At 62.4% G+C, this 21830-nt stretch overlaps 1 protein-coding gene across 3 annotated transcripts; it reads left to right on the top strand.

The window, feature by feature from the left end:
* The first annotated feature begins 1380 nt into the window (after positions 1–1380).
* Positions 1381–21273, top strand: ATG2A (autophagy related 2A). Of its 3 annotated transcripts, none has more exons than XM_082748316.1 (41): positions 1381–1764; positions 3880–4042; positions 4133–4285; positions 4443–4545; positions 4970–5105; positions 5247–5345; positions 5659–5755; positions 5844–6008; positions 6115–6255; positions 6800–7037; positions 7123–7267; positions 7362–7454; positions 7859–8017; positions 8132–8375; positions 8714–8810; positions 8923–9082; positions 9763–9905; positions 9994–10133; positions 10246–10406; positions 11036–11186; positions 11281–11480; positions 11582–11662; positions 11894–12000; positions 12092–12184; positions 13198–13268; positions 13592–13668; positions 14235–14405; positions 14524–14650; positions 14737–14948; positions 15545–15753; positions 16024–16159; positions 17569–17775; positions 17961–18062; positions 18143–18227; positions 18325–18457; positions 18541–18613; positions 18800–18882; positions 19121–19242; positions 19389–19543; positions 20370–20522; positions 20606–21273. In XM_082748316.1, the coding sequence occupies exons 1-41, from the start codon at positions 1594–1596 to the stop codon at positions 20840–20842; spliced, it is 5793 nt and encodes a 1930-aa protein (XP_082604442.1). In that variant the 5' UTR covers positions 1381–1593; the 3' UTR covers positions 20843–21273. The 3 variants fall into 3 exon arrangements, with proteins under 3 accessions (XP_082604442.1, XP_082604443.1, XP_082604444.1); XM_082748317.1 differs by having other exon boundaries at positions 1468–1764; positions 14235–14399; XM_082748318.1 differs by lacking the exon at positions 3880–4042 and having other exon boundaries at positions 1670–1764.
* The last annotated feature ends 557 nt before the right edge of the window (positions 21274–21830 follow it).

Below are 21830 nucleotides of genomic sequence, written 5' to 3'. Positions count from 1 at the left end.
ACATCACACAGGCTCCATTCATGGTGTCTATCACTTTAATTATTACGAACTGAATATATGTGCTATGAATACAACACTGCCCCTGGCCTGTCACGGGGAAAGGTGATCTTTTGATTCATTCCACAAGTATTTTCCTGTTAGCCTGCCTCCTTGAATGGAACCTTCCCAGTGCTTCCCTGAATTCTCTTTGAGGTTATTCCTTAGTCCCTTCCAAGAAAATGAGCTATACCACCTACTAATCGAACCTCTGGTGACAAGGGGATAAAACAGGCGACTGGAGGAACAGTAACTTGCCTGAGGCCACACAGGACTGGAAACCAGGTCCTGCCCTCAGGCCAGGGCAGTTGCCCTTGCTTCAGGCTGACTTCAAGCACTAGACTGCAGTAGAGTCCACCTCCCTAGCAAGGCTAAAATAGGATTATAATTACCTGTGGGTATCCTTTAAGTCAACCATGATGTAAGAGGGCTTGGGTGACCAACCCTGTTGAGCAAGAGTTGGCAAACTTTCTGTAAATGGCCAGAAAATAATTATTTGAGGCTTTGCAACCGCCCCCCCCCCCCCACACCTTGCACCAAGTGCTCAGCTCTGCTGCGGGACCCAGACAGTACTTAATCGAGTGTGTGTAGCTGCGATCCACTGAAACTTTATGGATACTCACGTGTGAATTTCAGGATATTTTCAAGTGTTATGAAATCCTATTTTTTTTTAACTACTTAAAAATGTAAAAAAAATTTAAATAAATAAAAATTGTACAAAACCAATAGAACCCTGCCCAAGGGGTTTAGAATCCATTCGTTATTAATTTTAGGTTAGAGATAAGAAAAACTATTGTTTTTTTCAGAGGAGCTGGAGGCCTGACCAAATGCAGAGAGAAGGGAGGCTGGGTCAATTTCCTGATCTGCATTCCAGGTGAGGACTGGTGAAAAAAGATTTCCTGGGCGATGAACTTAACAGCAACCTTTGTAAACTTGCTTTCTTATCTCTAAGATGGTTTTCTTATCAGTAAAACCGCCACCTTAGAGGATGGTAAGGTTTGAATGAAATAAAAGTTGGAAAGCGTTTTGTAAAATGCAAACGCTTACTCACTTAATTGTTTCTAGGACGCGTGCTGGAGGAGTTTTCACACAGACTCATTCCCCCGGGAAGCTTGCTGGTAAGTTTGATGAGACACTGTCCCTTTAAATACTCCCCAACTACCTCAAGGAGGTGGAAGAGTCGGCACATGCGCACTCCTCTGCGGGGCTGACACCTCGAGCCCCAGCCTTCCCAGAGCCCGTAGAAGGGAGGCTAAAGGTCCTCCCACACAGAATTTTTACGCAGGCGTAAATCAAGCTTGGGAGCACTATATCATGCAGAGAGCCCAGTCCCTTTTTCGTGCTCGAAGACTCCGCCCTCCACGGCCAATCAGTAGGCCTCGCCCTTTACAACGACGAATGGCAGTGAGCGTGGGGGGCGTGGCTGAGGGTCCGGGGGCGCGGCCTGGCGCTGAGAGAAGCGGCGGGGACAGCCGGGGGCTCTAGTGAACTGCGAAGCCGGACAAGGATCGCCGGCGGTCGGCGAGCAGAGGCGGCCTGGGCCCGGCGGTCTCCGAGATGTCACGATGGCTGTGGCCATGGTCGAACTGTGTGAAAGAGCGGGTATGCCGCTACTTGCTGCACCACTACTTGGGTCACTTCTTCCAGGAGCACCTCAGCCTGGATCAGCTCAGCCTCGACTTGTACAAGGGCAGCGTTGCCTTGCGGGATATCCACCTGGAGATATGGGTGAGGAACGAGGCCCGAGATCGGGAAGCCGGGGCGGTGCGCAGAGACCTGAGGATCCTGGCTAAAGGGTCAGGCTGGGGGACCGGGCAGAGGGTGTGGAGAGGCCGTGGGAGTCAGGCCCTTTCCAGGCGACTGATCGGCTTCAGAGCCAGAAGCTGGGTGGGAAGGGGGTTCCTGCCTCCACTTCACCGTAGGAGAAAGTGAGGTTGAGGAGGGGGGTGTCACTTGTCTGTGGAATGCCAGAATAAGCACATCGAGTTTGGGGCCCGAGTTGAGAGCTGTGGTCCTTGGGGGCTGAGAAAGGCGAAGGAACTAGGGGGCTCTGACAGGACGGGACCAGGGCGGGGACAGAGTTGGGGCCGTGCAGCTAGTTGGTCAGGCAAGGCTGGTGGGGGTCTAGAGTCCTGCTGGGAGCACCTGTAGGAAAGGTGCTCTGACCTCCTGACCCTCCGATCCTGGGCCAAGTGGGTGGCGTCCGCCTCAGGATGTGGATGTCAACAAGCGCGTCAGCACCCGTGTTGATCAACACCTCGTGTGACTGCTGCGGCTGCCTACTTCCTGCTTTGGGGAGAGTGGGATGGACCCAGTGGGGTTTGGGGAGGGGCTTGGGAATCAGCCTCCCTACCTGCCGGCAAGCCCCTGAGGAAGGGTGGAGAGGTTCCTCTTCAGGTGGGGAGGAGGCCTAGGGAGATGCTGAGGAGGCAGGGAGACAGGAGGTCTGGGTCAGAAGCCGGAGGCTGGGGGCGGTGAGGGGCAGTGACTCACAACTCATCCAAACTGGGAAGTTGCAATGGAGCCACCAGTTAGAGGTGTCAGGCCAAGGCTGGCACTGGGTCAACCCTGCCCCCCAACTCCAGAACAGCAGGGGTGGGCATGGGGTCCGGGCTTCTCAGCGAAATTTCTGTCTGGGCAGACAGGGTTCTCGGCCTAAATGCAGTGAGCTTTAGGGGTAGGCCAGGACTTGCTGAGCAAATGTAGGGGCAGAGGGAGACCGCCAAGCCCAGAATTGGGGACACCTCCTGATAACCTCTTGTCTGCGAATCCTAGTGAAGGCCTTCTCTGACCTCTGACTTTTAGGCTGGCCTGAAAGAAATGGCGAAGACCTCTAGGCTGCCTCTTTGTAGTTCCAGTTCCAGAAAACACTCCCACCCTGCCCTGCCCTGCCCTGCCCTCTTGGTGGGGATTGAAATGACTCCCAGCTAGGCTGCTTTCTGGGCTGGCCTCCAGGGAGGAGTTCCCCCCCCCCCCCCCCCCCCCCCGCTGGTGGAAAGCAGGTCCTTTCATAGCCAGCCCCTCCTCCCACTGGCTCAGCCTGCAACCCCCGCCAGGAAGACCCCAGAAGAAGCCGAGTGCATGGGGAGCCTGGGATGGGGTGAGGAGAGAGGCCTGTCTTCCTAGTTGCAGTCCTCACAGTACACTGAGTAATTAAACTAGTTCCTTCTCTCTAGGCCTCAGTTCCCATCTGTGGATCTCTGGGTAAGGAGTTTCAGCTTGACCTCTATAAGCCTTCTAGTTCTGCCATGTGTTTGTTGATTCTTGGATCCAACTTCTCTGGGTGGTACCATACGGCACCTGGGATCACACGGAGCAGGCAGGTGGCTTCCTGCCTTCACGGAGCTCCCTGATGGCGGTGGTGCTCTTTCCCCATTGGTAACCAGGGGCTCTCAGCCTTGTATCTCAAAGAGGTACAGCTGTACCAAGTGTTCGGAGTTGGGGGGCGGGGGTCACCTCTGGCTCCGTTCAGTCCTCTGCCAGCCTCCCCTTGAACTCCTTGAACTCCTTGCCCAGAGAGAACATAGTTGCTGCACTCCCCCTGGGCCTTTCCACATGCCGCTCCTATGCCTGGAGCATGCTACCTTCCATCCTCTCTGCCTGGCTTCCTCCTCTTCATGCTTCAGCTGCCTCCTCCTCTGGCTTAAAGGCTGAAGCACATTTGGATGGACCAAGAGTAGGAACCAGCTAAAGCAGTGGCAGAACTCTGTAGTAGCCCACGGTGGGCCGGGAGAACCAGGGAGCTCTCCAGGGTTAGGGCAGACCAACAAGGAGTGTGGCAGCCAAGGAGACAGCCCCATTTGGGGTTTCCCTGAGCCGGCTCTGTCTCTTCCCCGTTCTTAGTCCGTGAACGAAGTGCTGGAGTCCATCGAGTCACCCTTGGAGCTGGTGGAAGGCTTCGTGGGCTCTATCGAGGTGGCCGTGCCCTGGGCTGCGCTGCTCACCGACCACTGCACTGTGCACGTGTCAGGCCTCCAGCTCACCCTGCAGCCTCGCCAGGGCCCCGGTGAGGGCAGGGCAAGGCTGGGGTGCGGGCGTGGGGAGCCTGGTGGTAGGAGTAGGCCTGCCTTTTCTGATACCCTCTTCCTCCTCGCAGGGCCAGGGGCTGCCGACTCGCAGAGCTGGGCCTCATGCATGACCACGAGCCTGCAGCTGGCTCAGGAGTGCCTCCGGGATGGGCTCCCCGAGCCCTCTGAGCCACCACAGCCCCTGGAGGGCCTGGAAATGTTTGCCCAGACCATTGAGACTGGTAAGTAGGCCTCTCGTGGGTATCCTGCTGTCTACCCCTCCGTAGCCCACAAGACGGGGGCCCCAGACAGCAGGATGGCCACATGGCCGCCCCAGCTGGGAAACTCTGCCTACCTCTTGCTGTCCCAACTGGCCTGAGACCGCTTCCCATCCCTCAGTGCTGCGCAGGATCAAGGTGACCTTCCTGGACACTGTGGTGAGGGTTGAGCACTCGCCGGGTGATGGGGAGCACGGCGTGGCAGTAGAAGTCCACGTACAGAGGTAGGGGCGTGCCCCGAGGGGTGGGCTGGGGTGCAGACAGGAGGCAGTGAGGGGCTGCTGAACAGTATGGGCCCTGCCCCTGCCCCTCTCCCCAGCTTGGGCTCCTGGGAAGCAGCACGGCAAAGCTTGCGTGGGACTGGGTGGTGGCCATGGTGGTAGGGAAACCATATTACAAGCCCAGAGTGGTGTCCAGGGGCCAAGGGGTACTGGCGGTCCTGGGTGGCTGGGGCTCCCAAGGATCAGGTTACACATGGAGGGTCTGAAGAGCCAGGGCTGGCCCTGGAGGTCCAGTATGGTCTGGCTGTGACGGGCCAGCTCTGTCGGCCAGCCTCTCTGGCCGCAGACCCCTAGAACAGAATACTGCGTGGGGAGAGGGGCTCCAGCCTGCGGTGGCTGGGGCGAGGGCTGATCCTACACTCGCCAGACTGGAGTACTGTGATGAGGCAGTGCGGGACCCAAGCCAGGCACCGCCAGTGGACGTGCACCAGCCTCCCGCCTTCCTGCACAAGCTGCTGCAGCTGGCAGGAGTCCGCCTGCACTTCGAGGAGCTCCCCGCGCAGGTGGGCTCACTCGGATCCCTGCCTTTCTTCTCTCCTCCCCACCTTTTCTCCTGTCCGCCTGCCCCACTGGGCCCCATCCCTCCTGAGCATGTCTGACCTCATCTTCTCATTCCCTTCCCTCCTATACCCTTTTGCCTCCAGGAAGATCCCCCGAAACCCCCCTTGCAGATCGGCAGCTGCTCAGGGTATATGGAATTGACAGTGAAATTGAAGCAGAATGAGGCCTTCCCAGGCCCCAAGGTGGGTCCCCAGCTCCCGTGGAGGAGGGAGCGGGCCCCATCTCAGGATACTCCTCGGCAGTGCCGATCTTCCCCCGCACCCCGTACAAAGCAGGCTCTTTGATGGGGGAAAGTTACTGCCTTCTTGGCAGTAGGGAAATAGGCTCAGTGGTCAAGTTGTGGCCAGGGTCACAAAGCTGCTTGGTGAGGGCGCGCAGCCTGGCAACTGGCATTCTCCCTCCTCTGGGTGAGGGCAGGTGGGTGGCGGCTCTCAGAGGGCCGAGGCGGCAGGTGTAGGCTCCATGGTGGGCCCCTCTGGCCCCTTCTGTCCCCAGCTGGAGGTGGCTGGACAGCTGGGCTCCTTGCACCTGCTCCTGACCCCTCAGCAGCTCCAGCAGCTTCAAGAACTGCTCAGTGCCATGAGCCTCGCAGGTGAGGCCTCCGGGTGCTGCAGATGTTGGGATGGCTGGGGAGGGGCCGGCTGGGCTGGACCCACACAAGGATATGTCCTCCTCCGTAGACCCCGGGGGCCTGGTTGACAAGCTGAACAAGAGCCGCCCGCTAGGTGCCGAAGACCTGTGGTTGATCGAGCAGGACCTGAACCAGCAGCTGCAGGCAGGGGCTGTGGCCGAGCCCCTCAGCCCAGAACCCCTCAGCAACCCTCTTGTCAACCTGGACAGTACTGGTGGGCGTGGGGCCAGACCTGGCGGTTGTAGGGGCAGTGGGCCCGGGTGCGGGACTCACGGGGGCCAAGTGTGGCCTTCCCTGACCTCCCCTGCCCTCGCCCGCAGACCTCTTCTTCTCCATGGCGGGCCTCACGAGCAGTGTGGCTTCAGCACTCTCTGAGCTCTCCCTCTCGGATGTAGACCTGGGGTCCTCCATGCACAGCGACGTGGCCTCCCGCCGGCTCTCTGCCCATGCCCACCCAACTGGTGAGTGCTCCCGGGGCGAGAGGAGCTGGAGGAGGCCTCAGTGCCCGAGTGATGTCATGTGCCCACAGGAGGCCCCCCACCGATGCTACGGCCCACCGTGGGTGACTTGGTTCCCTGGGGATGCTCAGGGGGGAGGCTGGTACCACAGTGGATAGAGGCCAGGTTTCAAAGTCAGTGATCTGGGGCCAGGCACTTAAATTCTTGGAGACTCAGTTTCCCTTTCCGTAAAAAGGTTCTAGTAAGATCTGGCCTTGCCAGGCTATGAGGTTTGGCCAGTGTTTATTGAGGGATTGCATCTCACAGGTACGAGTCTGAGTGCTTTATGCCCCTGTTCCTCCAGCTCCTTGAGAGGGTTGGACTGAGCCTAGGTCGGTATCTGGCTAAGGAGACTCTGGGTTAGCCCCGCCCCGCCAAGCCCCATGCCAGAGTCACAGTCCTTCAGGGCTGGGGCTTCTCCCAGCCCCCAGCCCGGTGTCTGAGCAACCCTCTACCTGGGGTACCCATGAGCCCTGGGAAGGCCCTGGTGACACCTCTGTCCTCTCAGGCAAGATGGCCCCCACACCCCTCCCGGACACCCTGCGCCCGGACTCGCTAGTGAAGATGACCTTGGGGGGTATGACCCTGACCTTGCTGCAGACGTCTGCCCCATCTTCCGGACCACCTGACCTCACCACCCACTTTTTTTCGGAGTTTGATGCCACCAAAGATGGGCCCTTCGGCTCCCGTGACTTCCACCATCTACGGCCGCGCTTCCAGAGGGCCTGTCCCTGTAGCCATGTCCGGTACAAGCCCGAGGCAGGGACCCCAAAGAGAGACTCCCTCCACCCCCATAAGCCCAACCTCTGATACCCTGCTGCTTCGTCACAGGCTAACGGGGACAGCTGTGCAGCTGTCCTGGGAGCTGCGGACGGGCAGGGGCCGGCGGACTACCAGCACACAAGTGCACTTCGGGCAGCTTGAGGTGCTGGAGTGCTTGTGGCCCAGGGACACGTCGGAGCCCGAGTACACAGAGGTGAGGACCAAGAGCCGGTGTGCACGGCGGAGCCTGCGGCTTCCAGCGGATGTGGAAGCTCAGCCTGACTTTGGCCTCCTGTGTCCCGTGCCAGGTCCTCAGCTTCCCCAGCAGCCACGGTTCCCAGGCCTCAGCTCGGCCCTGTGCCCACCTGCGTCATACACAGACTCTCCGCAGGGTGTCCAGGGTAACCCCCCCCACCCCCTGGCTGTTTCCGGCCTCTCAGCCTCCGTTAGTACCTCCCTGCTCCCCGCCTCCACCGCCTGTGCCCGTGCTCAGCTGGAGCGCGCCTCCCCATCTGGGAGCCCTCGGGGGCTGGGCCCTGTGCAAGGCATCCTCTGTGCCCGGTTGCCCCTTCCCTGGCTCATCTGGGCAAACCCCGGCGGGTCTCCAAATATGGGGCGGCTTTTATTAAACAAACATGGTCATCCTTCTCAGGCAGCGTGCTGAGGCTCTCCAGGTCCTCTGCCCGAACTTTCCTTCCCACCACCGGGGAGGGCTCTGTGTTTCATTTCTGCTCAAGGGCGTGCCTTCCCATCCTGCCCTCAACTGCCCTACAGCCCTCGCTGACCTGAGCATCCTCGCCCTCAGAGCCGACCCCGGCGCCCCGCTACCTGCCATTGCCACTCCGAGCTGGCCCTGGACTTGGCTGACTTCCAGGCGGATGTGGAGCTGGGGTCCCTGGACCGGCTGGCTGCCGTGCTGCGCCTGGCCACTGTACCCCCTTCCGAGCCACCTGCTGGCCTCCTGGTAAGAGACCCGGCTGGGCCAGGGAGCTGGCGCGGACCCTCTGGCTCGAAGCCACAATGGCAGGGCCCCCAGCAGTGGCTCTGATTCCCCCCCACCCCCGCCATCCTCCCGCAGACAGAACCCCCACCAGCTGCCGAGCAGCAGACTGTGGTGCGGCTGTCGGCACCCCGGGCCACGCTGCAGCTGCGCTTCCCCATCGCTGACCTGCGGCCCGAGCGGGACCCCTGGGCAGGCCGGGCCGTGCGGGCCGAGCAGCTGCGGCTGGAGCTGAGTGAGCCCCAGTTCCGGTCAGAGCTGAACAGCGGTCCTGGTCCCCCGATCCCCACCCGCCTGGAACTGACCTGCTCCGACCTGCATGGTGAGAGCCTCCCAGGGGACAGTCCCCAGGGCAGGGCCTCAGGCCCGTGGGAGAGGTGTGGAAGGGACTGAGGCAACATCGGGACAGACTCTGGCCCAAGCCTTACCAGCTCCGTGAGGTACCAGCGTTGCCTATTTCTAGGCTTGCCTGAGAGCGAGCAGAGCGGGCCCTTTGTTGCTGGTCTGCAACAGATTGTGGGTGTAAGAGAGAGCACGGGCCTGTAAATGATAAAGGACAGTCACTGAGGTGGAGGTTCCAGGCCCCCCGACCTCACCTCCCACGGGGGAAGGAATGGGGAGAGGCAGCTGTGACAACCTCTGCTCCTCCTTACCTTCCAGGCACTTACGAAGATGGAGAGAAGCCGCCTGTCCCCTGCCTTCGGGTCTCCAAAGCTCTGGATCCCAAGAGCCCCGGGCGCAAATACTTCCTGCCCCAGTAAATGGGGGGGCTCTGGAAGGCATAGGCGGGAGAGGAGCGCTTAGCTCCTGAGCTGGGATCTGGGGCTCCGGGGGCCTGGCAGGCCAGTGACAGTCCCATGCCCTGGCAGGATAGCGGTGACGCTGCACCCCCAGCTGAGCAGCGCCCAGTGGGAAGCGGCCCCCGAGAAGGGAGAGGAGCTGGAGCGGTCGGCCGAGAGTCCGTGTGAGCTGCGGGAGCCGGAGCCCTCACCCTTCTCCTCCAAGAGGACCATGTATGAGACGGAGGAGGTAAGGCGCCGAACCCAGGGTAGCCACTTGGTGGCTGTGGGACAGGAGGACAGGACCGCCTGAGGCACCAGGGGATGTGACCTGGCACCAGCAAGAATGTCATCTCTTCCGTCATCTTAGACCAGTGGGGAGTCAGGTGGCCCCGGCTCATGGGGCCTGGGCGTGAGGACACTGGAGAGGGCAGGCCCCGGACGGCACAGGTCATTGATCGGGAAGGTCAGAACCACGTCTGTGGACAATGTATGTGTGGACCTCACCATCCTCTTCTCTGGGGGTGCTGAGATTTGAGTGAGAGACAGTAAAGGGCCTGGTCTCTGGGCTCCGTGGTCTGGGTTTGAATCTAGGCGCTTCCATTCAGTGGTCTCGTCCTCTTGGAACTGGTGTAATCTCAGAGTTACACACGGATGAGTTTCCTCGTCTTGAAAGTGGATACAGTGACCTGCGTCACAGGCTTATCACCACGAGGAGAAAGGAGTTGACTTCCTTGGGGTCCTCCCTCATCGCAGGGTTGGCACACGGTCGGCGTTCGCACGAGCTGGCTGCCATCCGTCCCAGCAGAGAGGGGCTCCTATGAACGAATGAGAGTGAAAGAATGAATGATAGGAAGTAGGGTGCAGCCCGGGGTCTGGTTCCCGAGCCAGCCCAGTCTATCAGATGCCTCTCTCCGCTCGCCTGTCTAGATGGTGATTCCTGGAGACCCCGAGGAGATGAGGACCTTCCAGAGCCGGGCCCTGGCGCTGTCACGCTGCAGCCTAGAAGTGCTCCTGCCCAGCGCCCACATCTTCCTGCCCAGCAAGGAGGTCTATGAGAGCCTGTACAACAGGTGCAAACTCGGGCACAGGTGGGGGCGGAGTGTGGGGAGGGGCGGGGCTGGGCCACCCTCACCGCCACTGTCCCTCCACCTGCCCCAGGATCAACAACGACCTGCTCATGTGGGAGCCTGCAGACCTGCTTCCCGCCCCCGCCCCCGCCACTCACCCCGCTGGCTTCCCGGGCCCCTCGGGCTTCTGGCACGACAACTTCAAGATGTGCAAGTCAGCCTTCAAGCTGGGTAGGAGGGACGTCCCAACTGGGGTCCTGAGCTCCCCACCACCCAGAGCTGGGCAGGGCTCAGGCAGCCCTCCCAGGTCTCCTTCCCACTTGGCTCCTTGATCTCACCCCAGACTCAGACTCCGATGAAGAGGATGCCCACTTCTTCTCAGTAGGGGCATCGGGTGCTCCCCAGCCCCCTGCCCCTGAGTCCCCAAGTCCTCGCTCCCAGAGCACCTTCTCGACACTGGTGACTGTGCTGCAGGGTCGGATCACAGCCCTCTGTGAGACTAAGGTGAGGGCAGCCCCAGGGAGGTGAACCCCGCAGACTCTGGTGCCCCCACCCACCGTTGGCAGGAGAGGAAGACCAGTGTGAGCAGCTCCAGTTTGGGAATCTAGGAAATGAAAGCCCAGTGTGGCTGAGAGTGGTGTGTCTGGCGAGCAGAACCCACCCATGCCTCCCCAACCATCCCAACACACCCCATTGGCCCCTGTTGTATGGAAGGTGTCATACCAGAGGTCCGGGGAGGGGGTGGCAATGTCTCACGCCAGATGGCAAGTAGGGCAGGGATGACTCTCCTTCTGGCAAAAGACACAAGTGATGGGGTGCTGGGGTGGCTTAGACTGCTTAGGGTCTGATTCTTGATCATCTCAAGAGCCCCGTATCGGGCTCCACACTGGGCGTGGAGTCTGCTTAGGATGCCCCCCACCCCGCCAAAAAAAAAAACATTCTCTCTCCCTCTCCCTCTGCCCCTTCCCACTCTCTTTCTAAAAAGGAAAAAACAAAAACAAAAAAACAGGTGCTGCTCTGGGATGTCAGCGAATCTGGGTGGAGCCAGAGCTGGTCCTATGTAGGCAGAATATGGGAGGCCACGCCCCTGGGGGAGGGCCCTGGTGAGGCCACGCCCCATGCTCTGTGTGCAGGACGAGGTTGGGCAGCGGCTGGAGACATCACATGGGGAGCTGGTGTTGGATGTGGAGCAAGGTACCATCTTCAGCGTCTCCCAGTACCGAGGCCAGCCAGGACTCGGCTACTTCTGCCTGGAAGCGGAGAAGGCAAAGCTCTACCACCGAGGTGTGAAGGGAGGGGACTTGCCGGAGGGCCAAGGGCCTTGGGGGGGGGCTGCCGGTGAGCCAGCGTGGCAGGGGCTCACCAGCTGCTTCCCCAGCGACTGTGGATGACTCCCGGCTGCCCAGTCGCCTGGATCTGCCCAGCTTTGCCCCTCCGGCCCAGCTGGCCCCAACCATCTACCCGTCGGAGGAAGGGGTGACTGAACGGGGAGCCTCGGGCCCCAGGGGCCAGGGCCGGGGTCCTCACATGCTGTCCACAGCTGTGCGCATCCATCTGGACCCCCACAAGAATGTCAAGGTACAACAGTGCCTGCTTCTGGTCTACCCGCTTGGCAGGGGCTACTGCCTCCTGGTGCCTGGTGGTCTGGGTACCCCGGGCTGACTGTGTCCCACCTCCAGGAGTTCCTGGTGACGTTGCGGCTGCACAGGGCCACCCTGCGCCACTTCATGGCTCTTCCAGAACAAAGTTGGCATTCCCAGGTGAGCAAAAGTAGGGTGGTCAGGTGGGTCTCTGGGCTTGGAGAGGTGGAGGCCAGTGTGAGGGGCCTGGGCTGGGCCAGAGCTGACTTCCAAGCGAAGGCAAGGGGTATGGTAGGAGGGATGGGCAGCACGTGGGGAGCCATCCTGGGGCGGGGGGGTGTGGCGGAGAGGCGGTTAGAGGAAGGAAGAGGTTTCTGATCCTCACCACCCCTCCCGTCCTGGCCCCCAAAGCTGTTAGAGTTCTTAGATGTCCTTGATGACCCCGTGCTGGGCTACCTGCCCCCAACCGTCATCACTGTCCTACACACTCACCTGTTCTCCTGCGCCGTGGACTACAGGTACCCAGGCTGGGTGGGCCGAGAGCCAGGGGCCGGGGGTAGGCTCTCGGTAAGGAGCCCACCCCAGCACATGTGTGACCCACCCCTCCAGGCCCCTCTACCTCCCCGTGCGTGTCCTTGTCACCGCTGAGACCTTCACCCTCTCCAGCAACATCATCATGGACACCTCGACCTTCCTGCTCAGGTACGCACCACCTCCACCCAGCTCACACACACCGCCCCCAAAACTGGGCTGCAGCTGCTACTCCCCCAGGGTCCTGCCTACCTGCTATGTGTCCTCAGGCCCGTCCCTGAGCCTTTCTGTACATTTGGGTGACGATTCCTTGCTCAGGAATGAGAATTGATTCCACCTTCCTGGACGACAGTTGCTCTCCTTGTCAGAGCCTTGAAAGCATTTGTGCTAACCTGATCATCTCACAGACGTGCTTGTTCTAAGGATACACAGATAACAGGGGCGGAATGCAATGCCTTTGTCGTATCATTTAAAACTTGTAAATAACCTAAATGCCCCCAAATGACAACTTGAGTCAGTAAATGTGGCTTACCTGACCATTAAAGTCAGGTTGAAGAATGACATTGAAGAACACGAGAGCCGTCGTAATGCAGCATTTACTGAAAACCCGAGCTAGAAAGCTCTGTGTGGTGGTGGTGCTTTTTAAGATTTATGAAGGTTTATTTGTATACTCTGGGGCTTCACAGAGCAGATAAAAGAAAATGCATAGGGCGCTTTTCTCAGAATTCGGGATTAGAGAATATGATTAGAGATGATTTCTTAGTCCTGTGTTTTAGAACATCTTAAAGGAGCTCGTGTCATGTTGCCACTAAAATAAGGACTGACTTTGAAAGAACAGTGAATGCTGTGGGAGAGTCGGTAAGGGAGCAGGACATTTTCCTTAGGCCTCAGAAAAGAGGCCCTGAGGCCCAGATGAGGCAGAGAAGCGGGAGAAACTGGGAGCGTGCACTCTGCCCTCTGACCTAGGCGAGCTTGCGTTATTTTGGGGCCTGCGGCCCTGGAGACAGGCCCAGTATACAGAGATGAACACTGAGGCCAGAGGGGACCCAGTGCTAGTTGCTTGTGGGTTTGGGACCCCCTGTGGCTGCCCCTCTGCCTGTCTCTGGGGGCCCCCGCCCTGTGGCTCCCACGGAGCTGCACTCTGCAGCGGTTCCTGGGCCCTTCTCAGCCCTGTTCCCCACCAGGTTCATCCTCGATGACTCAGCCTTGTACCTGTCCGACAAGTGTGAGGTGGAGACCCCGGACCTGCAGCGAGGTGGGCAGGGCCTGGACGGGGCCCCCTCCCCTCTGAGGGCTCACAGCCCCAGGCCGCACCCGGAGCAGCCGGACACCCTCACCCAGCTGCTGGCCCGGGTCTCAGCACCCGCGCCCGCCCGCCCCCAAGGGCTGCGCTTAGATCAACGCCCGCACCCGGAGCAGCCGGACACCCTCACCCAGCTGCTGGCCCGGGTCTCAGCACCCGCGCCCGCCCGCCCCCAAGGGCTGCGCTTAGATCAACGCCCGCTTCTCCTGCTCGGGTGCTGGGCCAGGGGCTCAGCGTGAAGAAGCAACTGGAACTTCTCTCGCTTTCTGCTGCAGATTATGTCTGTGTCTTGGATGTTGACCTTCTGGAGCTCGTGATTAAAACCTGGAAGGGGAGCACCGAGGGCAAGCTGGTGAGAGTTGCCCAGAGTCCCCCAGAGCCAGAGCGGTTGCAGGGGCTGGGAGGGCGAAGCCTCCAGGCGGTCACCGTTTCCTCTTGAACCGTCTCATCCCTTCTGCTCCCTGGGTCTGGGCTCAGGTTCCAGTCACTAACTGCCCTTCCATGCTGGGCTCTGGGCCAGTCCCCCTGCCAGCAGGGCGGCCCATCGTGTGAACCCCCCCATCAGGGGGCAGCTGCGGCCAGGGCCGAAGCAGTGTATTAGGAGTCAGCGGGCCCTGTGGGGCCTGTGTCCTCCCTGGTCAGATGGAGGTAACGGGCTGCACGTGGCCAGGCTAAGGGGAGCAACTGAGGACCCGGGCCCTGGAACATGATCACGGGGGGGGGGGGGGGGCACTCCAGTTTCTCTGCGTGGCCCCGAGGGAAGTCCCCTCACTTTCTGGGCTCCAATTGCTCCTTCCTTCAGCAGAGGTGCTGGGCGGCAGGCTGCCCAGCCGAGGGAAGACCAGGCCGAGCCCTGTCTGTGCGTGGTGGGGATGAAGCCCCGCCTGATGGCCCCCCGTACCCCGCACCCCTCCCCAGAGCCAGCCGCTGTTCGAGCTGCGTTGCTCCAACAACGTGGTGCGCGTGCACAGCTGTGCGGACTCCTGCGCCCTGCTGGTCAACCTGCTGCAGTATGTGATGAGTGAGGGCGACCTGCACCCCCCGCCCCGGCCCCCCAGCCCCACGGAGATCGCCGGCCAGAAGGTACAGGTGAGGCCTGGCCCTGCCGGCTCCGGGAACTCCCCCAGCTCCCTGGCATCGGAGAAGGAAGAGGTGGCGCCCTTCCTTTTGTCGCTCATTCATCCTACCCCTCCCCGGCCTGGCCCAGCTCTCCGAGAGCCCTGCCTCCCTGCCCTCCTGCCCCCCAGTGGAGACAGCCCTCATCAACCAGCGGGACCTGGCTGACGCCCTCTTGGACACTGAGCGCAGCTTACGGGAGCTGACCCAGCCTTCAGGTGCGGTGCGGGGGTGCTCTGGGGCCAGAGGACAATCAGGCACCCAAATCAGCCATCCCCTCCAAAACTGGCATCTCGTTCCACAGGTGGCCCCCTCCCTCAGGCCTCGCCCGTGTCAGTCTACCTCTTCCCAGGTGAACGGAGCGGGGCCCAGCCCCACTTGCCCCCTGTCGTGGCCCCTGCCAGCAGCTTGGGGTCCCGCTCAGAGGTCAAGGAAGATGAAAAGGAAGACGGAGATGGAGACACTGTGGACAGTGATGAGTTCTGCATCCTTGATGCTCCCGGCCTCGGCATCCCGGTGGGTGCGGGGGGCGGGCTGGGCAGGGCCAGGAAGTGGTAGGAGAGGGTGGCTTCCTTCTGCAGCCTTCTAGAGCTCCTGCTGCTAGAGGGGTAGGAGGTGGTCTCTGCCACCGGGGAGGCGGGTCTGGGTCCCTGACAGTCCCTGTGAATACTGGCCTTGAGGGAGCAAGTGGATTTCCAGAGGAAGAGAGAGAGAATGACATCCAGGGCCGAGGACAGGACATCAGGGGAAGGGAGGAAGAGGAGCTGGATGGTTAGCAGGAGGGAGAGAACCGTCTGACTGGTGGGGTGCGGACCGGCTGGTCCCCAGGAGCCAATGGGAAGGCCACATGCAAGCGAGACCCAGGCCCAGGCAGATAGGGTTGGCAAGAGCACGGGGCACTTGGGTCCGATCCCCCCACCCCCCGCACCGGCCCCCAGGACAGGGCACTTTGACACAGCTTCTGGGCATGGTGACCCAGGAGAGTCACCTTTTGTCCAGAACGGGGTGAGGGGGGGGGAGATATGAGGATGGGGGGGGAAGCTGGGAGAGGGTGGCCTGGACTGGGGAAGGTGTCTGTGCACATACGTTGACTCACCCCCGCCTCTCTACAGCCCCGAGATGGGGAGCCCGTGGTGACACAGCTGCATCCCGGCCCCATCATCGTGCAGGACGGGTACTTCTCCCGGCCCCTGGGCAGCACGGACCTGCTGCGGGCACCTGCCCACTTCCCCGTGCCCAGCAGCCGTGTGGTGCTCCGGGAGGTCTCGCTCGTCTGGCACCTCTATGGTGGCCGGGACTTTGGCCCCCACCCTGGCCACAGGTGAGAAGGACGGGTGCAGGCGGCCACTAGGGCCATGGGGCCCACCCGGCCAGGAGATGGGGCCTGGGCTGGAGGTCAGCTCTGACCTTCAGCAGCTGATAATCTTAAGCCGTGTCCTTGACTCAGTGGCCTCTGTTCTTTCTCCTTCCTTGTCCCCCACACCCACTCCCGGGTCTGAGGCCAAAAAGGGCTTCCTGCCCCGCGCTGAAGGGCCCGCTCTGACAGGAAGGGTGTCCCTCCGTGTCAGCTTGTTCCCTGTCCCTCTTCCAGGGCAAGAGGCAGCTTCATGGGCCCTAGGGGCTCCCCTTCCCGCTGCTCCGGTCCCAACCGGCCCCAGAACTCCTGGCGTACGCAGGGGGGCAGTGGGAGGCAGCACCATGTCCTCATGGAGATCCAGCTCAGCAAGGTGAGCTGGGGGCTCAGTATAGAAAGCCACCTGCATGGGGGACAGGCCCGCCATGCCATCCCTGGCACCCAGCCAGCCCTCCACCACGGCCACTTAGCTCCAGGTCCCCAGTCAGGAACCATGTCCCCGAGTGTTTGCAGGGCACAGCCATGCCACTCCCCAGGTGCTGTTCTAGACTTTGGAGGGAGCAGTGAGCACGGCAGAAAGAAGCCCCGCTTCCCTGTCATAATGTGTGGTAGTGGAGGGAGCTACGGGTCTGTGGGTCTGTACGGTGTGGCAGGAGATAAATGTTTGGGGAAGGCGAGCCAGGGCGGGGTGGAGCGCAGGGAGCAGGGGGAGGAGCCTGAGAAGGTGTCGTGGGCACGGAGACCCGCGGGCTGGAGGGAGACCTGCGGGAGGGGGCGGGCTGAGGGTGTCAGCATGAGGGCCACGGGCCGCGAGCATCTCCGCTGTGTGTGGGGGCATGTGGCCGGCGGGACCGCAGCCGGGCCAGGAGGGTGGCCGTGGGTCTGACCAGGAGCCCGGCGGCCTATGGCCCTGCAGACCACAGGACGGTTTTGGATTTTACCAGAATGAGATGCAGTCAGCAGGAGACGGTGGCCAAGCAGGGAGGGTAGGGGCAGCCGCAGATCCGGGGACAGCGGTCCGTTTCTGGAGATACTTGGATGGGGAGGAACCACAGGCTGGGGGGGCCGCCAGGCTGCCCTGAGGCGCTGTGAGTGGAGGTCCCGTTCCCTGAGGGCGACCCGGTGCAGACCTTCTCCCCCAGCACACGGGGCTGTCATGCCAGGAAAACTCGGGGGCTCCCTGCAGCCAGTAGGGTTGGGGAGCCAGCACGGGGTGTGGGGGAGAGGGAAGGCCAGGGCCACGTTCCAAAGACGAGAGAGGCCTTGAGCTGTTCGAGGTGCAAGAGAGAGGCCAGTGGGGCTGGCATGTCCGAGCAAGGCAGAGGCTGGGCCCCTCCAGGCCCCAAGGGGGTGTTCACAGGGCGCAAGGTGGGTGGGCGGGTGCTGGATGAAGATCCCTCTGGGTGAGTGGGGAAGGTGCCGAGGGGCCCAGGCGGGAGGCTGTCCTGGGCTGAGGGGGCAGCAGCCGCCAGGCCAGGGGGCAGGGGTGGAGGCCGACACAGGTACGAGGAGACTGGAGACATGTGCGGAGGAGCCAGGCGGCGGCTGGTGATGGAGAGGCAGAGGGCGGTGCTGGCGCTTGGTGACAGGCACACGGGGGCCTCTTGGGTGATAGGAAGGGACTGGGAGCCAGTGGCTTCAGGGGAAAACTTCAGGTCAAGAGCTCAGTGTGCCAAGCGGAGTTTGAAATGCTCTCGGAACGACCATGGGGAGGCAGCCCGGCACGGGGCTGGGGGAGGCGGGGTGCTGCCTCCCTGACTCAGGCCTCCATCGGCCTCGCAGGTCAGCTTCCAGCACGAGGTGTACCCGGCGGAGCCCCCCTCGGGCCCTGCAGCCCCCAGCCAGGAGCCAGAGGAGCGGCCGCTGTCCCGCCAGGTGTTCATTGTGCAGGAGCTAGAGGTCCGAGACCGGCTGGCCTCCTCCCAGATCAACAAGTTCTTGTACCTGCACACGAGCGAGCGGATGCCCCGTCGCGCCCACTCCAACATGGTACCGGCCACCCCCGCTGGCCACCCTGGGCCGAGCCTGGGGGTTTGGGGGCCCGGGAGAATGCCGGGGCTCAGGCGGGCCCAGCCAAGGGCGCCACGTGTGCAGATGCAGCCACGGCTGAGCACAGGGTGGGGGCCGGGGCCCAGGGCCCGGCAGGTACCCAGAGCTTGCCCTCTGTCCCCCAGCTCACCATCAAAGCGCTACATGTGGCTCCCGCCACCCACCCGGGTGGACCCGAGTGCTGTCTCCGAGTCTCGCTGATGCCGCTGCGGCTCAACGTGGACCAGGTGAGCAGGCCAGGCAGGGGCAGGTCCTGCGGTGAGCCCCACGGCCGCTGGGCCCCCCTGACTCGCACCTTCCCCGGCAGGACGCCCTGTTCTTCCTCAAGGACTTCTTCACCAGCTTGGCGGCTGGCATCCACCCCGTGGTCTCGGCAGAAACGTCCGCTGAGGGTGAGAAGCTGAGCTGGGAGGGGAGGGCCCGGGCCCCCCCACCTCCGCCCTCCCAACCAGCCCTGGGTCCACCCCCCATCGGTGTCCCCCCCCCCAGCTCGCCCCGAGACCCGAGTCCAGCCCAGCAGTGTCCAGGAAGGCCTGCCTGAGGACGCAGAGATGACCGGCTCCCGGGAGGCGGCGGGCGGTGGGCACAGCTGCTCAGCCGAGCAGCAGCCCATCTACTTCAGGTAGTGTGGGGGGTGCTGGGGGTCCTCGCCCAGGCGGCGGGGGGCGGGGGTGGGAACCAAGCCCGCTCTCCCTCCACCCCCAGGGAGTTCCGCTTCACGTCCGAGGTGCCCATCTGGTTGGATTACCACGGCAAGCACGTCACCATGGACCAGGTGGTAAGTGGGGCTGTCCCGCGGAGTGGCTGTGTGCGCCATCCCTCTCGGGGTCCCCACTCTGCCCGGGTGTGGCCGGAGCCTGTATCCGGGCTGTACTGGCGGCTGAGTCGGGCCCCAGGGCCTCCGATGGGCTGGGTGGCGCCCTGTACTGACCCGCGTCCCCCCGAATCCCTTCTCCTTCCCCAGGGCACGTTCGCCGGCCTCCTCATCGGCCTGGCCCAGCTCAACTGCTCCGAGCTGAAGCTGAAGCGGCTCTGTTGCCGACATGGGTGAGCACCCCCAGCCTCCCTTCAGGGTCCCCCTCTCCCCCTGCCACATCCTGACAGGTTACGAGGCCTTGGCCGAGTCATTACTCCTCTGGTGTCTCAGTTTCCGCTCTGTAAAGTGGGCACAGTCATCCTTTGCACTGGGCTGGGCGGCTGCTGGGGAGAGTGGGGGGGTACCTCAGGCCCTGGCCCTCCGTGTGGGGCTGTGCCCCCAGACCCTCCTCTCCTCTCCCCTGCCCAGACTGCTGGGCGTGGACAAGGTGCTGGGCTACGCGCTCAACGAGTGGCTGCAGGACATCCGGAAGAACCAGCTGCCCGGCCTGCTGGGGGGGGTGGGCCCCATGCACTCGGTGGTCCAGCTCTGTGAGTGGCGGCTGTGGGGGCCCTGGGAATGGCTCTGACTCTGGGGCAGCCTAGACGCTGCCCTGGGAGGAGAGGGAGGAGGTCCTAAACCAGGGTCCGCGCGGGCTGCACAGCCTCGGGCATGTCTGACGACCCCGTGCTTGCAGTCCAAGGGTTCCGGGACCTGCTTTGGCTGCCCATCGAGCAGTACAGAAAGGATGGGCGCCTCATGCGGGGGCTGCAGCGGGGGGCTGCCTCCTTTGGCTCATCCACAGCCTCGGCCGCCCTGGAACTCAGCAACCGGCTGGTGCAGGCTATCCAGGTGAGCGGGCTCGTGCTTCCAGGCCGGGTAGGGCCGGCCGAGCGGATCTGCCCCACGGTACCCCATCCGTCCCCAAAGCGCTACTGAGGATGGCAGGTCTGGGGGCGCAGTCTCGTTCTCTGAGACACAGTCTTGCACGGGGGAGGCCTGGTGACTCCCACAGCAAGCCCTCAGAATGTGGGCGCCCTGTAGCCTCCCGAGTCTGCTCCTGGCCAGCTCCTGGAGAGGAGGGGGGGCTATGGCTCTGTTTATAGACAGGAAAACTGAGGCACAGACTGGCCCTCACTCATTCAAGCCCCGCACATTGCCAGGCCCAGAGACAGACCCCCGGGGAGGCGCGGGAGTCCTGCAAGCAGCTGTGGTTTAGTGCCCTGAACCCCAGTAGGAGGGCGAGGGGAGGTAGGCCTCTGCAGCGGTCACGGCCGATGAGCGCGCAGATGATGGGGAGCTCGGTGCTTTCTGGGATCTGCATGCGCAGCCCCCTGTACGCCGGAGCGAGATGTCCAGCCAGGACGCTGGAAGGAGAAGCAGGCCCCAGAGAGCCCCCCAGGTGGGGCAAGGGTCCACGCGTGGCGGTCCACCCAAGGAGGGCTGGGGGTCCAGAGGACTTGAGCACGATCCCCTCAGGAGGTATGCCCTCCACCTGAAGCCCCCCGACTTGGGTGCTGGAAGCATCGGCAGGACCCCCAGGAGCAGCACGTAACGCAGGGCCAAGGGGCAGGCAGGGGTTCGACACCCTCCTCTGGGGCTGGCCTGGGGATGTCAGGGCTGGGGGTGGTGTGTGCCTGGGCTGGCTCCTCATCGGGTGCCCTCTGTGTTCCCTCAGGCCACAGCTGAGACTGTGTACGACATCCTGTCCCCAGCCGCGCCCATCCCCCGCTCCCTGCAGGACAAGCGCTCAGTGCGGAGGCTACGAAAGGGCCACCAGCCCGCTGACCTCCGGGAGGGTGTGGCAAAGGCTTATGACACCGTTCGAGAGGTGATGCGACCCTGCCCTCCTCCCAGCCCCACACCCGCCTCCTCACCCCCCGCCCCCCAGTGGCTGACTTCCGACTTCCACAGGGCATCCTGGACACGGCTCAGACCATCTGTGATGTGGCCTCCCGGGGGCACGAGCAGAAGGGGCTGACGGGCGCCGTGGGGGGCGTGATCCGCCAGCTGCCCCCCACTGTGGTGAAGCCCCTCATTCTCGCCACGGAGGCCACGTCCAGTCTGCTTGGGGGCATGCGAAACCAGATCCTTCCCGACGCACACAAGGACCACGCTCTCAAGTGGCGTTCGGACGAAGGCCAAGACTGAGCACTGGGCACCTAGGACCTCGGGCGCGGCCGCTCTCCGCCCAGCCAGCCCCAGGGCTCCTGCGCCTCCCCAGAGCTCTTTCGGTCCACAGCCGGGCAAGCCCTCAGGGGAAGGCTCTGGAAGGACCCTGCCCGGCCCACCTGCCAATCGCTGTGAGAATGAGGCCTCCCTGCCTGGGGCCTCAGCCCCGTCTCTGCACTTTTATTCTGGGGAGAAAGGACACTGCCTCCACCACTACCTGGGCCCACACTGCCACCTTGTCCCAGGACGGAGGCCTTTGGACCCTCAGACCCCATCCCCTCTCAGCCAAGTGTCTTTCTGTGTCTGGGGGGAGGTAGGGGACAGACACTGTGTGGTTCAATGTATTTTTAAGCTCCTTGAGCGTGTGGGTCCGTGTCTGCATGACGTGGAATAAACTGCACCCACCGCCAGCCCCCTTGTCCTGTGTGCCTGTGCTGCCCCAGCCTCAGCCTTAGCCTTGACCTTGGCCCATACCCAGATCCCCACCTTTGCCCCAGGACCTCCCCTGTTACCAGCAGGGGTCACCACACCTCCCCAGCAGGTTCAAACTGGCCCCAGCGACTGTCCGCCCCCACAGTCCTTCCCCCGACTGTCCCTGCACTGTGCTCCTCGCCATGGGCCCTGCGGGAAAGAGGCGGCCTGGAGCTCGCCTCACCCAGACCATGTTTCTTGCTTCCAGCCCTGCAAGAGCCCAGGATCCAGCCTTACCTAGGGCCTGGGTGAGGGGACAGCTGGGAGGACACTTGAGCCGGAGCAAAGGGTCAGGCTGTGGGGTACCCCAAGAAGGTTCAGACCCTGACCATGTATTCTGAGGCTGTGCCCTTGGTCTCTGAGTTTTGGGTCCCTCCTGGTAATCCCTAACCAGCAACCAGCAGGGTCAGTTTCGCACAGAGACTGACATGGTGTAGGGAAAATGCCCATCGTAAACCGCCCCCCCGCCTTCCCCACATACCTTGTTGCTTCCGAA

The sequence above is a fragment of the Mustela nivalis genome (assembly GCF_964662115.1).
Source record: "Mustela nivalis genome assembly, chromosome: 9".
NCBI classification, from domain to species: domain Eukaryota; kingdom Metazoa; phylum Chordata; class Mammalia; order Carnivora; family Mustelidae; genus Mustela; species Mustela nivalis.
Note: the sequence above shows the minus strand (reverse complement) of the source record. Positions and strands in the feature narration are given on the sequence as shown.

Bases quoted from the DNA above. Each gene is read 5' to 3' on its own strand.
- ATG2A (XM_082748316.1), top strand. From the start codon at position 1,594: ATGTCACGATGGCTGTGGCCATGGTCGAACTGTGTGAAAGAGCGGGTA. The intron at 4,286-4,442 runs GTAAGTAGGCCT...CCCATCCCTCAG, and splicing joins TGCCCAGACCATTGAGACTG to TGCTGCGCAGGATCAAGGTG. The intron at 4,546-4,969 runs GTAGGGGCGTGC...TACACTCGCCAG, and splicing joins GTAGAAGTCCACGTACAGAG to ACTGGAGTACTGTGATGAGG.